Genomic DNA, 16,593 nt, shown 5'->3' on the forward strand with positions numbered 1-16,593 from the left:
GGAGATACGGTAGCCCAGATAGTCAATAGTAGTTTGGTGAAACTCACACTTAGACAATTTGGCATACAAGTTGGCTGCACGGAGTTTTTTCAAAACAGTGCGCACCAGATTGACGTGGTGGTCGTGAGAGCGGGTATAAATGAGGATATCGTCCAGATATACGATAACGCCCTTATAGAGATGATCGTGCAGGATCTCATTAATAAACTGCATGAATACAGCAGGAGCCCCCTGTAGGCCAAAAGGCATGACCCGGAACTGGAAACAACCAAGAGGGCAGTTAAAGGCGGTCTTCCATTCGTCCCCCTCCTTAATGCGAACCCTATAGTACGCTTCACGCAGGTCCAATTTTGTGAAGATGCGGCCCTTCCCCAGTTGCGCCAATAAGTCCTTCATCAATGGGAGTGGGTAGAGGTTTTGAGAACATATGGCGTTAAGGTTCCTAAAGTCACAACATAAACGAAGAGACCCATCTTTCTTCTCACGAAACAGCACAGGGGCCGCCACCTTGGGTCGGGCCGGTTCAATGAAACCACGTTTCAAATTTTTGTCAATGAAAGAACGCATCTCCTCCATTTCCCTGGGCGACATGGAGTAAATGCGGGGTTTTGGGAGTTTGACCCCGGGCAAAATGTCAATGGAGCAGTCAGTAGGCCTGTGGGGGGGCAGAATGTCCGAAGATTGCTCGCTGAAGACTTCCTTAAGATCCAAATATTCTTTCGGAATTTTCTCCTCTCCTGCAATCCTCTCCTGCCCCCTAGCGGCTACTTCAGGAACGTTAGTGACGTCAGGTTGGTTTGGAGAGCCCTCCCCCAATGGAGGCACTTTGGAGCGAATACGCAAGCGGCCTGTCTGCCAATTTATGTGAGGGTTCCACTTCCGGAGCCACGGGATGCCCAAAATAAGTGGTCTGTCCATGCCAGGTGCGACCACAAAAGAGATTAATTCAGTGTGGGTACCCATTTTCATTTCCAAAGGCTCAGTAAAAAAATGGGCGGGCCCCCCCCCCGCAACCGATCCGTCTATCTGGCAAAAAACAATAGGGGTTTTCAAAGTGCGCAATTTGAGGCCTAATTTCTCAACCATGGCTGGGTTGATCATGGACCGGGAACAGCCGGAATCCAGTAATGCTAGGAGGGTGGCAGGTGTCCCCTCAGGAGGAACTTTTAATTCAATAGGGAGTAGAAGGGGCCCCTTGTTTGAACTCACCCAGTGAGGTGAAGTGTCGTCATCTGAGTCATCAGAAGAAGAGGAGTTAGCATCCGCGTCATCCTTTAATGGTTGGGGAAGAGGAGGGGGGTTGGTTTCCCCAGCGAAAGCCGTTTCCCTCTTCTTCTTTTCAGAGCCCCTGGCAGGTTTCTCCTCACGTCTGGGAGGGGGTTGGGCAGAGAGGGGTGATTTCGCCCGACAGAGGGGGGCCGTATGCCCAAGCTTCCCACAGCGAAAACATGTTAAAGGCCTGGAGGAGCCAGAAGGGGGCTCCCTCGCGTCGCCTCGGCGTCTGGAAAGCGCTTGAGTAGTAGGAGGGGGGAGGGACTTGGCAGCTCTTTCTTTTCGCTTCCTTCTTTCTTCAGTGGCATAACGCAGACGAATTAAGTCAAGTTCAGCGTCAGCAGCATGTTCAAACCAAGTGATTAAACGCCTCGGCAGGTTACGATTGACACATTGTTGATAAATGTCAGCGTTTAAGCCTTCAGCAAATCTGTCCAGAAGTGCATCCTCCCCCCAGCCTCTCATGTACTGAGAGAGACATTGAAATTCCTGGATGTATTGGGCGACTGGTCTATCGTCTTGGTCAAAGGTTAAAAACTTTAATTTGTTCCGCTTCTCAGTTAACGGGTCATCAAAACGTTGGCGGAAAGCCGCCATAAAACGGTTGAAATTCCCCAAGAGGGGAGAACCAGACATATGCAAAGCCGTTGACCACGTAGCCGCTTCACCATCCAAAGATAAAAGAACCATTCTGACCCTTAAAGTGTCAGATTCAAAGTCCCGCCCATATATTTCCATGTAGTTAAAGACTTGCATAAGAAAGGAGGGAAGGGTGGCTGAAGCACCATTAAAACGCACAGGCAAGGGAGGAATTTTAGCCATCCGATGTCGTCGAGGGGGGGCCTGGGGGGAGGTCCCCTTTGATCAGCAAAACCTCTAGCCGCAGGGGGTGATACAGGCCGAGGGGGGGGTGGGGGAGAATCCTGGCGTGGGTGACGTTGCCAACTTCTCCAGTCTCTTTCCTCCTCCCCCCTCCTGTCCTCCAAAAATGTTTGACCCCAATAATCAGGTAACTCACTCCGCTGTGGTTTTCTCACGGGGCCCTGGTGTTGATAATTTCTCCATTCAGCTTCATCGCCTCTTTGGCTCCAATAGTCAGGGAATTCACCCGCCTGAGGTTTCCTCACGGCCCCTGGCTCCAGCGAAGTTTGTTGAGGTGGTCTCTGGGTGAGTCCAGCATTCCAGCTTGTCTCTATTTCTCTTTGCCCCACTGAAGTTGACCAACGGGGTAGGGGGGAAGGCTCAGGCTGATTGGAAATTTGTAGTTGACATAAATCTTCGTGCAGAGGTCGGTCAGACGGGCTGGGCTGGTGTAAAGAAAGGTCGGGAGGTCCCAGTTCACTGGAATCCGTCCCTCCCACGGCGCCTTCCTCTTCTCTGGTCGGAGAAGACATTATGTCCCTTCTCGGTAGACGTAAATCTCCTGGAAAGGGATATTATTCAGATCTTGCTTCTTGTCACGCCCCACTCCATTCCATAATTAAGAAAGAAGACCAAGAGACTCCATGGGTTGGAAATCCAAAGTACTTTTACTAATTATAAATGGTAAGCGAGCAGTAGTGAAGCAAGATCTGAATAATATGGCGCGAAAGCAATTGATATATAGGCAAACCCGTTCCCCCCCCTTAGGATCAAAGCTCCAGTCCAATCATAAGTCCTTCAAATGTCAGGTGTGAGATAACTTCAAAAAGACAGGCCAAGATGGAATGTGAAGGCCGTTGATGCAGGCGGGAAACACGTACGCATGCGTAAACCCCAACGACTGGAACATCCTAGAACATTCCTGCAGCAGACCTCCAGCACATCAATTAAAACCCTCCCACATACACGCCCCCCCCTCCCGTTTCATGGCAGCTGAAGCAGCAGCAAAGCAGAAGCTGACACCTGATTTTTTGAAAGAATGCACAACGCAGTCCTCTCCCCCAGCACCCCACTGATTAAAGTGCTTTCTTTCGCCCACAGCAGAGCTCGGACGGGCGAAAGGAAGCGCTTTAGTCAGGGGGGTGCGTGCCGGGAGGAGAGGAGATATTCCTACCAGCGTCTGTACAAGTATAGTCTGAAATATAACACTATAAACAATGTATATTGTCTGTACTGTTTGTTGCAAGGAGGCAAATTTCTGGGAGGCAGATATTTTTCCCTTGTTTTCCTCCCCAAAATCTAGGTGCATGTTATACTTCGGCGCATCTTATACTCTGAAAAATACAGTAATTAGAACTGTGGAAAAAACAATTGCTACCAACCTGCCTTCCATTGAGGACCTGTATACTGCACGAGTCAAAAAGAGGGCTGTGAAAATATTTACATCCTGGACATAAACTGTTTCAACTCCTACCCTCAAAACAACACTATAGGGCACTGCATACCAGAACAACTGGACACAAAGACTGTTTTTCCCTGAATGACATCACTCTGCTAAACAAATAATTCCCTCGATACTGTCAAATTATATACTACGTCTGCACTACTATTAATCTTCTCATCGTTCCTATCACCCATTTCCTCCCACTTATGACTGTATGACTATAACTTTGTTGCTTGTATCCTTACGATATACTAATTGTTTCCTAATAGGATTTGATTGTTTATTTGTACCCTATGACTATCATTAAGTGTTGTACCTTATGATTCCTGACAAATGTATATTTTCTTTATGTACACTGAGACCATATGCTCCAAGACAAATTCCTTGTGTGTCCATTCACACTTGGCCAATAAAGAATTCTATTCTATTCTATTCTATTTTATTCTATTCTATTCTGTTCTATTCTTTTCCCTAATTTAGGGTTGGAGAGTCCAGAAAACCTTAGTCGTGCAGATAGCTCTTGTTGGTTTATAATATTAGTTCTACAAAGTCTTTGTCAGTTTAAAAAATGAACAAACAAACAAGCCCCTTCCAATGCAATTAATTAAATACAAAGAATGAATACAAAGAACAATGCTCATGTGTGATACATCACAAGAGAGATGCTTCTATCCAAAGTATTTTCACACAAACACAAAGACGTAGGGTCTTAAAAATAATCTAAAAAAGGAAATAACAAATTTCTAAGCAATAAATATGCTTCTGCATCACTTTACAGTTGAACTCTTTCATACAAAATTGCAAATTAAAAAAAAATTATTTGGAATTGTTCCCTCCCCCAAAGCCAGAGTGAAATTGTTTTCAAAAACCTGTGCACACACACACACACACACACACACACACACACACACAAAATCAAAGATATGGAAGGCCACAGCTGTGGAGATATGAAGTGCTATTCCGCACCAAATGAATTGGAACAAAATAAGTACAGCGACTGTTATGCTGTTCATTTTGGCTCCATTCTTTTCAGTAGCACAGTCTAACTTGTCACTTCATATTGATTCCATCTGTTTACACTCTGCAGTGAATTGGCTTCCTATGGCGAATGTTTCCTATTTACCAGCTGGTAAAGATGGGCCAAACCAGATAGGAAAGAATTAGATTATTTTCAAATACCCATAAACACAAAATGAAAAGGAAAAAAAAAAGAACTTTACTATGGAAAGGGAATGGCAACCTTTTCCTCTCCCTTTTCATTTCTTCTCAGCCTGCTTTGTAGTGTTCTGGCAATTGAAAAAGCCCTTATGTTGGCAGAAAGATGTTTACACCTTAACGTACTGTTGTTTATTGCATATGTGAAATCCCTGTTGATGTGATGCTAATAAGATTCCTGATGCTGGATTTTTTTTTAAAGAATTAAAGGATGTCTGGATTTTAAACCAGGCATGGTCTGTTCTGTAACCCAGAAAGCTGAACAGAGCTCTCTATACCATTGTTCCTCAACCCTGACAACTTTAAGATATGTGGACTTCAACTGCCAGAACTTTCCAACCAGCATCCTTTAAGATGTATCGATTGAAACTTCTAGAATTCCCTAGCCAGCATGTTAACTGGGGAATTGTAGGAGTTGAAGTCCACATATCTTAAGGTTGTCAAGATTGAGAAAGATTGCTCTAGAGACACTGAGGTTTGGAGGCAGCAGTGCCTCAGATAGAAAGTCCATACAGAGAGTGGTAAGGACAACCGAGAAAATTATAGGAAGCTCGCTTCCTTTCATTCAGGATACTACTTATAGGTGCTATGTGCTTAGAGCTCAACGCCTTGTTAGAGACCCCACACACCCATTCACAATTTGTTTCTGTTGCTCCCCTCTGGGAGGAGGTTTTGAAGTATTTCTAGCAAGACTGCCAGATTCTGTAAAAGCTTCGTTCCCCTATGCCAGCCGTCTGCTAAACTCACAAGATCCATTTTTCTCGCCATGTACATGTACATCCGAACTAGACTGTGTTGTTTCTCTGTGTCATATAATGCATGTAGCTACATGCCTAATTTTGTATTTGTTTATTTTATTCATGGTTAGTGAGTGTATATTGGAGGTGGTGACCCTTTGAGAACTGAATGTAACAAAATTTCATTTTAATGTATGCTGATTAGTTTACATTCAAAGTGACAATAAAGTTCTTTTCTACCGTATATACTCGAGTATAGGCCGACCCGAATATAAGCCGAGGCACCTAATTTTACCACAAAAAACTGGAAAAGTTATTGACTCGAGTATAAGCCTAGGGTGGGAAATGCAGCAGCTACCGGTAAATTTCAAAAATAAAAATAGATACCAATAATGTTTTTGAATATTTATTTCAAAGAAAAACAGTAAACTAGCGGTGTATTCAATGAAATACTTCACTCACCTCATGATGCTGATGTCCCGCTGTGATGATGATGTCCCGTGCAGCAGCGGGAGCGATGTCCCGCCTCCTATGACACACGGCACAGTGATTCCTATCATTGGATCACTGTACCAGAGGAGGTGGGACATCGCTATGTGGCTGCTTGCCATAACAAGGAGGAGGTGGGACATCGTTGCAGAGCGGCAGGAGGGGGAGGAAGGGGAATCGTAAGACAGCCCTGCATTACATTAGAACGTGAGGAGGGGGGATGGTGCGGTGCGCGCTGCACGGCAAACTGACACAGAGGGAGGGGAAACTCACAGGGGCACTGGGCCATTCACGAGTGTCACCCAGCGGCATGGCCCCGCCCCTTTTTCTCCTCCATTTCGGGCAAATTTTTCACTGACTCGAGTATAAGCCGAGGCGGCTTTTTTCAGCCCAAAAAGTGGGCTGAAAAACTAGGCTTATACTCGAGTATATACAGTATTCTATTCTATTCTATTCTAAAAATTACTCTGTTTCCCCAAAAATAAGACCTCTCTGGATAATAAGCCCGATCGGGCTTTTGAGCACATATTTTCCCCGAAAATATTGCAACATAGCAGCAGCCATGAGGTGACCACGCTCACCGCCTCCTGCACCTCAAAAACATTAAGACCTCCCCCAAAATAAGGCCAAGCGCTTATTTCAGGGATCAAAAGAAAATAAGACCCTCACTTATTTTGGGGGGAAACGTAGTAAAAAAAATCACTTCATTAATGTGGCAACTCACTGGTGACTCTGCTTCATTCACCTTCATAGCCAAACTGAAGCACAACACAGCCATGGAAACCCTGAGTGATGATGGAGAGGTTTCATTGCTGTGATGAAAGCATTTCTTGGCTGCAATTTGCCCTGACAGTTCTTTAATATGCAAATAGCTGACAGTCTTGGGTGCCAGAGACAGATGCCCTCCACCAGAGACCTTGTCTGGCACCTGGTAGAAAGCCACCTGGGCATGCAGGCATACACTGGGTGGTGCCAATGTGCTAAGGCCAGGCTGCAACAACAACTTCAGCTTAGACTGTCACTTCAAACAGCTCTGAGAAACCAGCCCTGGTCAAGAGACTTAGACCAACTCGAGGAATTCACCTTGAATTAGGTGCAATTCAGGCATTTTTACTATTGGCAATGAATACCCTGTTCCAGGAATCCAGACTTCAATTTCTAAAGCAGTGTTTTCTCAAACATTTCTCAACTTGAATATATGTGGACTTCAACTCCCAGAATTCCCCAGCGAGCCTTGCTGGCTAGGGAATTCTGGGAGTTGAAGTCCACATCTCTTCAAGTTGCTACGGTTGAGAAACACCACTCTAGAGGATGGTTAATCTTGAAAGGGAGAGAATGTGCAGGCAGAATGAGACTTCTAGCGTAAAGATACTGCAAGGTATGGCCAAAAGAGCCAAAATGGCGGTACAGTTGAAGCTCTGCTGGTTTTTCATGGGCTTATAACTTGGCTTTTTTTTTTTTTTTGGCTCCATCCTGCAGGCACCCTACTTCTGCACCATTCTCTCCCACAACTGCTGAGAATGTCTACAGCTGATAGAAATTCGTGAGGGACTGGTCTTGCTCCTTTAGCACTTAAGATGCCAAGGATCATGAAATGCAGGAGAAGAAGGCCTCTGAATCCTCCACTGTCTCCAAAAAATGCATGGGGATTTCCCCTTTGCTGTGTCCTGAGATTGGGAGATCAGTAACAAGAGTGCAGGCCAGTGGTGGGTTGCAGGCGGTATGCCCCAGTACGGACATACCAGTGCCTGCCCGGAGCACTGAGTACCGTTCCGGTATGATGCTCTAGAGGGCCCTCCCGCCCGCCCATCGTCCTTACTTGTATTTGAACACTTCTGCGCACATGCATGGCGCATACGGTGCCTGTGTGACACTCCGCTGAGCAGCTGGAGGCTCATGGAGGTGTCGCTGGAAGGCAGGATGCATGTGTGCATTCATGTGGTGGACCCCGTGCCCCGTTGCACCATACCGGTTGCACCGGGATCCGGAACCCATCACTGGTGCAGGCCCTTGGGTTTGAGGACAAAACGTTTCGCTATGGGCTCCTTCGGTGAGGCGCTTCTGAGTTACAACTAGCTCTTGAGTTTTGCAACATTGGGCATCCTGTCTGAGGTGGAAGCCCCTTTGTGGGTTGGTACCTTCTCTCGTAAGAGGCACTCCATCTGGCTTAAGGTCCTGGTTCGGCTTTCTCGGAGATTATTCCACCTGAAAAACCAACCAGAAATTAAGATCGCTCAGTTCTTTTGATCAAGCCTGCCCTCTTACCAATAGTTTTAGCTGAAGATAAAAATAGAACTTCTGGTGGCAATTGAGCCTTGTCAGTAGCGTTCCTTTCTTTTTTTTCCATCACCACTCTTACATCATTAATCTTACAGTGGGTCATCTGGGTACAGCCTTTGTGTCATCATATTTAACAGTTACATCATTTTTAATCTATTTTATCCTGCCTTTACATTTACGTCTACCAAGCAAATATTGATGTGGGATAAAGACCATCCAGTTCTGCTTAGAAATATGAGGAAGTATCTGGCCAGACAAGCTGGCTCTTCAGTTTTGACTAGAAAAGCAGGTCTGTTGTATACATGGAGTTTCTGCTGAAGACAGAAGCCCAAGTCAAGTGTTTGCCTTCCATTCTTATTTGCCTAATTTTGCTTATTGCTGCTGTAAGTAAATGCTGTTTACGCTGGCAGCCTTATACTTTGCTATTCATACTTTGCTATTTCGATTTCTCTGTTACTTAAAACAGCAAAAAATAAATTAAATCAACATCCTTACTTTCCGTTGACGCTACTGATGGGCCTCGAAAACATTGACAAAAACTCCAGATACGGAACTGTAACTCTGGTAATTCCTGGAACCTGTTTCGGTTTTTTAAAAAAGCTGATTACTTTGAGATATGTTTCGACATAGTGGAGAATGATCGTGTCCATCCCTTCTCATTCTTCATCCCAGTAGTATATAATTAAAAGCATAATCACCTTTCTTTGGTAATACATTTCCAAATAAATAAGTTCACCAAACAGTCAATCTCTTGCATCGAAATATTTACAATCTCAAATGTTCTCAATATTGCCTATTGTAAGTTATAACAAACTATTTCAAATCCTATGCAGGTTTCTGGTGGATTTATCTTATTATATAACTTTTCAACATACTGCTTCTATTTAACAGGAGTATTAATTCAGTTGGAATTCTTAAAACAAAAATATCTGAGGTCTCTAATCTCTTAATTAAGCCATTCATTCCAAGGAGTTAAGTAGTAAAATGTTCCCAGACTACAATATTTCCTGTGTGATAAAGCATTGTACATTCAGTTTCTCTTCACAACAGCAGTCAAGTTGGCTACCATCTGCTGTGATCACTTTCCAAAGATACGTTTCTCAAAACTATAATTCTGCTGCTATTAACGAGCCTTGGTTAATCTCAAAAAGCTAAGCAGGGTGAGATCCAGCTAGTATTTGGAGGGAAAACCACTAGAAAATTCCAAGGCTGTGTATTAAATTGAGAAGTCAAAACAAAAAACAATATCCATATAGAGCCGAGGTGGTCCAGTGGTTTAGACTGCAGTACTGCAGGCTACTTCAGCTGACTGCTAGCTGCAGTTTGGCAGTTCAATCTCACCAGCTCAAGGTTGACTCAGCCTTCCATCCTTCCAAGGTGGGTAAAATGAGGACCCAGGTTGTTGGGGCAATGGGCTGACTTTGTAAACCGGTTAGAGAGGGCTGTAAAGCACTGTGAAGCGGTATATACGTTTAAGTGCTATTACTACTGCTATTGCTATCTATCTATCCATCCATCCATCCATTCATCCATCCATCATCCATCATCCATCCTCTGTCTGTCTGTCTGTCTGTCTAGCCAAGGTGGTACAGTGGTTAGAGTGCAGTTACTGCCAGCTACTTCAGCTGACTGCTAGCTGCAGTTCAGCAGTTCAAATCTCACCGACTCAAGGTTGACTCAGCCTTCCATCCTTCCAAGGTGGGTAAAATGAGGACCCAGGTTGTTGGGGCAATGGGCTGACTTTGTAAACCGGTTAGAGAGGGCTGTAAAGCACTGTGAAGCGGTATATACGTTTAAGTGCTATTACTACTGCTATTGCTATCTATCTATCCATCCATCCATCCATTCATCCATCCATCATCCATCATCCATCCTCTGTCTGTCTGTCTGTCTGTCTAGCCAAGGTGGTACAGTGGTTAGAGTGCAGTTACTGCCAGCTACTTCAGCTGACTGCTAGCTGCAGTTCAGCAGTTCAAATCTCACCGACTCAAGGTTGACTCAGCCTTCCATCCTTCCAAGGTGGGTAAAATGAGGACCCAGGTTGTTGGGGCAATGGGCTGACTTTGTAAACCGGTTAGAGAGGGCTGTAAAGCACTGTGAAGCGGTATATACGTTTAAGTGCTATTACTACTGCTATTGCTATCTATCTATCCATCCATCCATCCATTCATCCATCCATCATCCATCATCCATCCTCTGTCTGTCTGTCTGTCTGTCTGTCTAGCCAAGGTGGTACAGTGGTTAGAGTGCAGTTACTGCCAGCTACTTCAGCTGACTGCTAGCTGCAGTTCGGCAGTTCAAATCTCACCGACTCAAGGTTGACTCATCCTCCCAAGGTGGGTAAAAATGAGGACCCAGATTGTTGGAGGCAATATATGCTGACTCTTTAAACCACTTAGAGAGGGCTATAAAGCACTGTGAAGCGGTATATAAATCTAAGTACTATTGCTATACCTTGGAGAAGAGTAATAATGAATTATTTTGACCCTGTGGTCAAGAGGATGACACAGACACGTCCATGAATGGCAGGAAACTGTTCCACAGTGGGAGAGACAGGAGATGGTGGGCTCATTCTGCTCTAAGTGTTTAATTTTGAAAACACAAGCAAGGTCAGAACAGATTGAACAGATATCAGCCTTCCCAGGTAGACCAGACAGAAAACACAATCAGATGAGCTAATTTGACTTTATTGTGAGACTACATATATATCAGTGATCCCCAACCTTTGCAGCTTGGCCGCCCGATGGGGAGAGGGGAACCAACCTCTGTAAATTGTGCATTAGTGGTGGGTTCCTACCGGTTCAGCCGAACTGGTAGTGGTTTGATGGCCTGGGTCACTGGAACCGGCAGCGACCCAGGCCTGCCAAGCCCCCAAACTGGCCATCTTGTTTTTTGCTTCTGCACATGTGCAGAACAATTTTTATTGCACATGCGCATGCAGCGTGTATTAAGCGCGGGCACGCAAAGAGCCCACGAGCAAACTGGCAGTAGTGACTGCTGGAACCCACCCCTGTTGTGCATGTGTGCGTTGGCCCACTGCTCATGCAAATCAAGCTGCACACATACGCGCACTGGACCACATCTTATGCAAGTCAAGCGGCACATGCATGTGCACCAGCGAGCCACTCGTGCAGCCCAATTCTGAACAGGCAACAGCCCAGGAGTGGGCTGCGGCTTGGGATTTGGGGACCCCTGTCCTAGAGTGTCCAAATCTGCCATTATCTCTTACAGCATGAGAAGTTAAGGGGTTTCCTTTTGGACTTTCTTTTTGTGCCCATTGCGCAGCTACTGGCTGTGCCATCTCTTATCCAATCATTCCCTAGACAGCATCTCTCCCCACCTCACCCCCAGTCTCCCAAGATCATTCCCACATGCCATTTACACCGGGAGACCACCAGAATATCTCAGGCCTTGCACAAGCGTGCTAGTGGTTCCTGACTCTAGGGGGCGGTGCTCATCTCTGTTTCCAAGCCGAAGAGCCAGTGCTGTCTGAAGACGTCTCCGTGGTCATGTAGCTGGCATGACTAAATACCGAAGGCACACGGAACGCTGTTAGCTTCCCACAAAGGTGGTTTCTATTTTTCTACTTGCATTTTTACATGCTTTCGAAGTGCTAGGTTGGCAGAAGCTGGGACAAGTAAAGGGAGCTTACTCCGTTATGCGGCGCTAGGGATTCGAACCGCCAAACTGCTGACCTTTCTGATCGACCTCAACGTCTTAGCCACTGAGCCATCGCGTCCCTTATGCACAGCCCCCTAGTTTATTACAATGCAATTTCCTGCAGATTTAATTTATTAATTAAGTCATCCTGAGCAACCACGATTTCTTTAACAGAATACAGTCAACAAATGCATTACTGAATCGAGTTCAATGAACACAAATACATTGATGTGCAGCAGATATGAGAATACATACTTTTGCCAACACCACATTAAACTGCTCATCTGTCAGAGGTAAAATGAATGTTTCAATCACTCTTCTAAATTCACCCTTTGTGATCTTCAGTGTCTGATCGATATCAATAATCTGGAATGCTTTTTTGATTTCATCTTCTTTTGCAGTTATTTTCTGAAGCAAAATCTGCTCAATAACATCGGATGACAGCGTGGAATCAGGGACAGAATTGACAGAAACAGCTGCAAAAGACAGTATGAGCTATGAAGCCTTCTTAAAAATAGATACAAATTGAATATAAAGTTTAATGATACAGAATGAAATGCAAACCTTTCCAAAGCAAATCTTTTCTTTACAAGTAGCCCTCAATTTATGGCCACAACGGGAGCTGGACTTTTGGCAGTAAGTTGTTTTGGTCATGACCCAATTCAATTTTACATCCATTTTATGATGATTAATGGAATCATATTGTTATGCAAATGGTCTTTTTTTTTTTTTTTTTTGCCATTTTCTGCCAGTGACCGTGGAACCCTGCAACCAGTTGTAAATGAAAACTGGTGCCCAAACATTTGAAATGTGATCGTATGACCAGTAGGGGGCAGTGGTAACTTTGGGGACAGCTCGTAAATAGTTGTGTTGTTTTTTTTTGAAGTCCATTGTAACTTTGAAGACCAGTAGTAATTCAAAGATTACTTGTTTGCAGGAATATAAAGTAACCTATTGCAAACAAATGCACAGAGTTTATTTATAAATGAAGAGTTAATCTTCATTTTGAGATGAAGGCAAAGCAAGTGATGCCACTGGTATCTTTCTTCACTCACTACTTTTGGCAATCTTTTGCCTAGGGGTGAGCTTTTGAAAACCGAAGCTTGTACAATGTTTTGTGCTTGTTGGAAGTTGAAACCCACCCCTCTCCTAGAGAAATGAAATACTTTAGGAAACATTAAAAAGGCAGAATATTTCCCCTAAAAAGATGTGGGAAGTTATCATCGAGCCCTCTCCCAGAAAAATGAAATATCCTAGGAAATATTGAAAAGGCAGAATATTTCTCTGGATGTGAAAAGAAAGAAACATGTTTTAAAAGACAGAATAGTTGCCTGTAGCTTCCTGCCCATCCCCACTGTTAATGGGCCATTGAGAAGGCCAGGCTAGTCCCTTTTACATAATAAAGACTTCTCCACTGCAGCCCCAGAGGGGATGGGAGTAAAGGGATGATAATATTGGCCCTTTACTCAACTGACCACATGGCATCTGAGAACTCACCCATACCTGGATTCAAAACACAGCCTAGAGAGTAGCCCCTGCATGGCCCTATGGGAATCTGACAACCAATCAGAATACATTTCTTACACAGGAACAGGAAACAGAGAGGTGGGACTAAACAGGTTATAAAAAGCCTAGCAAGCTCCTCCTTCAGCCCTTCTCTTCTTCTCCACCAACATTGAAGCATGTGATCACCTTTTCTGTTCAGGGCTCAAGCCATGTGGCCCTGTCCAACAATAAACCATCTTTCCAAGCAGCCTCCATGTCTCCAGTGTCTTTTTCCCCACTTGGAGCTGAACCCAGAAGGACATTTCTTTCATCAATGAGAAGTAGAAACTCAAGACAGGCAAAAACTCAGCAGCTCCCACCTTTGTGAATGAGCCATTAGGACCTGAGCCAGATCTACCCACTTCGGCTCCAGGGTGATGGGATTAAGGCATGGGCCTCAGAAGATGAGGTTAGCCCAGTGGTGGGTTCCAAATCCCGGATGGTTGGAATGGGCCCAGCGTCATCCACATGGACGCGTGCAGTGCACGCATGCTTTGTACCTGCCTGCGATGCCTCCTCAAGCCTCCACGACGCTCCAGCTGCTCGGTGGAGCATCGCACAGGTGCTGTACACACCATGCGCGTGTGCGGAAGCAGTGAAGGCTGTAAAGGACAGGTAAGTAGCTCGGGTGGGCAGGTGGGCCCTCCGGAGCACCGTACTGGTACTCAGTGCTCCGGGCAGGCTCCAGTACACCCATACCGGGGAGTACCGCCTGCAACCCACCACTGTGTTAGCTCTTTACCCATCTCACCTCATGGCACCTGGGAAGATGACATCATCACCCAGCAAGTCAAGCAAGCCTGGGAGACAGCCTATAAAGATGCCCCTGCCCCGCCCCTTGGGAGTCTCACCACCAATCAGAATGCATTTGTTACACAGGAACGGGAAGCTATGGGGCGGGGCTCAGAGAGGGTATAAAACCAGGACACTCTCAGCATCTCTGCCCTCTTTCTTCTTCACCCAACATCTTGAAGCATGTGATCACCTTTTTCCCAAGGACCTCAAACCATGGGGTCCTGTCCACCATTAAAACCATCTTTCTGAGCGGCCTCCATGTTTCCAGTATCTTTTTTCCCCCACTTGGAATTGAACCCAGGAGGACATTCCTTCCAACATGCCAAAGTGACTAGGCCTCATAAAAGCATCACTCAACTTCACTATGTCCATGTTAGCCATTTCCCTACAGCAGTGGTTCTCAACCTGTGGTCCTGGAGGGGAGCACGATTCACCACAGGGACTCCACAAAGCTTTGTGGTTATGATTGTTATGGAAAAGGTTTATGGAATGTTGTGATTTAAACCTTACATTTTGGGGATCTTTGGCCAGAAAAGGTATTTAAAGGGGTTTCCATGGGGAAGAAAAGGTTGAGAACCGCTGGCCTAAGGCATGACCATTGCTGGTTGCAAATGCTTCCTCCAACAGGGGAAGTTTGGTCTGAAATCTTTTGCCTGTTTGTGCCTGAAATGTGGAACAGGCCCATCAAGAAGGTCCCTTACTTGACTCAGATTGGACAGAGCTTTCACTGCTGGTCTTGCTGCTGCTGCTGTTGCTGCTACTCCGTGTGGAAGTTCGCCCTGAGGAGTTGGATTGGGCTCTGGAGTTGAAGACAATCCCATGGGACTGAGGGCATAAAGTCTTGTAATCACATGCATTCACCACTCTGGACATTGTTCCTGCAAGAAACAAGGGAGAACAAAGAAAGAAGTTGAACAAAACAAGCCTCTGCTAATTGCTCAGGAGCAGAGATGGCACAATGCAGGGGTGAAATCCAGCAGGTTCTGACAGGTTCTGGAGAATGGGTAGCGGAAATTTTAAGTAGTTCGGAGAACCAGCAAATGCCACCTCCGGCTGGCCCCAGAATGGGGTGGGAATGGAGATTTTGCCTTATCCTTTTCCCTGGAGTGGGAAGGGAATGGAGATTTTACAGTATTCTTCCCCTGGAATGGGTTGGGAATGGGGATTTTACAGTGTCCTTTCTCTGGAGTGGGGTGGGAATGGAGATTTTGCAGTATCCTTTCCCTGGAGTGGGGTGGGAATGGAGATTTTACAGTATTCTTCCCCTGGAATGGGTTGGGAATGGGGATTTTACAGTATCCTTTCTCTGGAGTGGGGTGGGAATGGAGATTTTGCAGTATCCTTTCCCTGGAGTGGGGTGGGAATGGAGATTTTACAGTATCCTTTCCCTGGAGTGGGGTGGGAATGGGGATTTTACAGTATTCTTTCCCTGGAGTGGAGTGGGAATGGAGATTTTACAATATCCTTTCCCTGGAGTGGGGTGGGAATGGAGATTTTACAGTATCCTTTCCCTGGAGTGGAGTGGGAATGGAGATTTTACAATATCCTTTCCCTGGAGTGGGGTGAGAATGGAGATTTTACAGTATCCTTTCCCTGGAGTGGGGTGGGAATGGAGATTTTGCAGTATCCTTTCCCTGGAGTGGGGTGAGAATGGAGATTTTGCAGTATCCTTTCCCTGGAGTGGGGTGAGAATGGAGATTTTGCAGTATCCTTTCCCTGAAGTGGGGTGGGAATGGAGATTCTGCAGTATCCTTCCACTATTATTAGTTTATGTGTTAATAATTATTAGTATTTTTTTGCTGGTCTTTCTTTTTGTAAATGGTACACCCTGACAATACACTGTATTAAAAATGTTTATGAATAAAACTTTTTAAAAAATCAATAAGCGATTAATCACAAGTGGAGGACTCCTTCAGCGCTAGTAAAAAAAGGAACAAGATGGTTTTAAACCTCCTTTTAGAGACACACAATCTTCCAGGGACAGAAACTTCCAAAGCAGAAAAGTTGTTGTAGTTTGCCTCAAATTCAACTGAAAGAGACCCAGGGTCGATAAAGGGTTGAGGCCAGTGTACCAGTCTGCAATTGTGGATCAGTTCAAGTGGCAACTTTGGTGACCCACATAAAAGTTTCCCCCACACCACAGAAGCCTCTGAGAGAGAGGAAGATAGAGAGGCAAGCACAGGCTGTTCTCTCCTTTCTGTTTTTTTTTTCATGGGAAACCATCCAGGCCGCCTTGCAAGTATCTTAGGGAAAATATACAGAAAAGTGACATAAATTTATTCTTCCAGCTGAAGT

The 16,593-nt window shown here is 45.2% G+C and overlaps 1 protein-coding gene across 1 annotated transcript in view; it reads right to left on the bottom strand.

Annotated features, from left to right (window-relative positions):
* The window catches only part of EFCAB6 (EF-hand calcium binding domain 6), a 144,411-nt gene extending 129,240 nt beyond the window's left edge, over positions 1–15,171 (bottom strand). The window contains exons 1-4 of the mRNA XM_032222120.1: positions 15,000–15,171; positions 12,214–12,434; positions 8,794–8,876; positions 8,157–8,223 (exon numbers count right to left, since the gene is read on the bottom strand). Of these exons, the coding sequence (XP_032078011.1) occupies positions 8,157–8,223; positions 8,794–8,876; positions 12,214–12,434; positions 15,000–15,171 (543 nt within the window). The remainder of the gene's footprint in view (positions 1–8,156; positions 8,224–8,793; positions 8,877–12,213; positions 12,435–14,999) is intronic.
* Positions 15,172–16,593: the final 1,422 nt, after the last annotated feature.

Source organism: Thamnophis elegans, chromosome 7 (genome assembly GCF_009769535.1).
Source record: "Thamnophis elegans isolate rThaEle1 chromosome 7, rThaEle1.pri, whole genome shotgun sequence".
Classification (NCBI taxonomy): domain Eukaryota; kingdom Metazoa; phylum Chordata; class Lepidosauria; order Squamata; family Colubridae; genus Thamnophis; species Thamnophis elegans.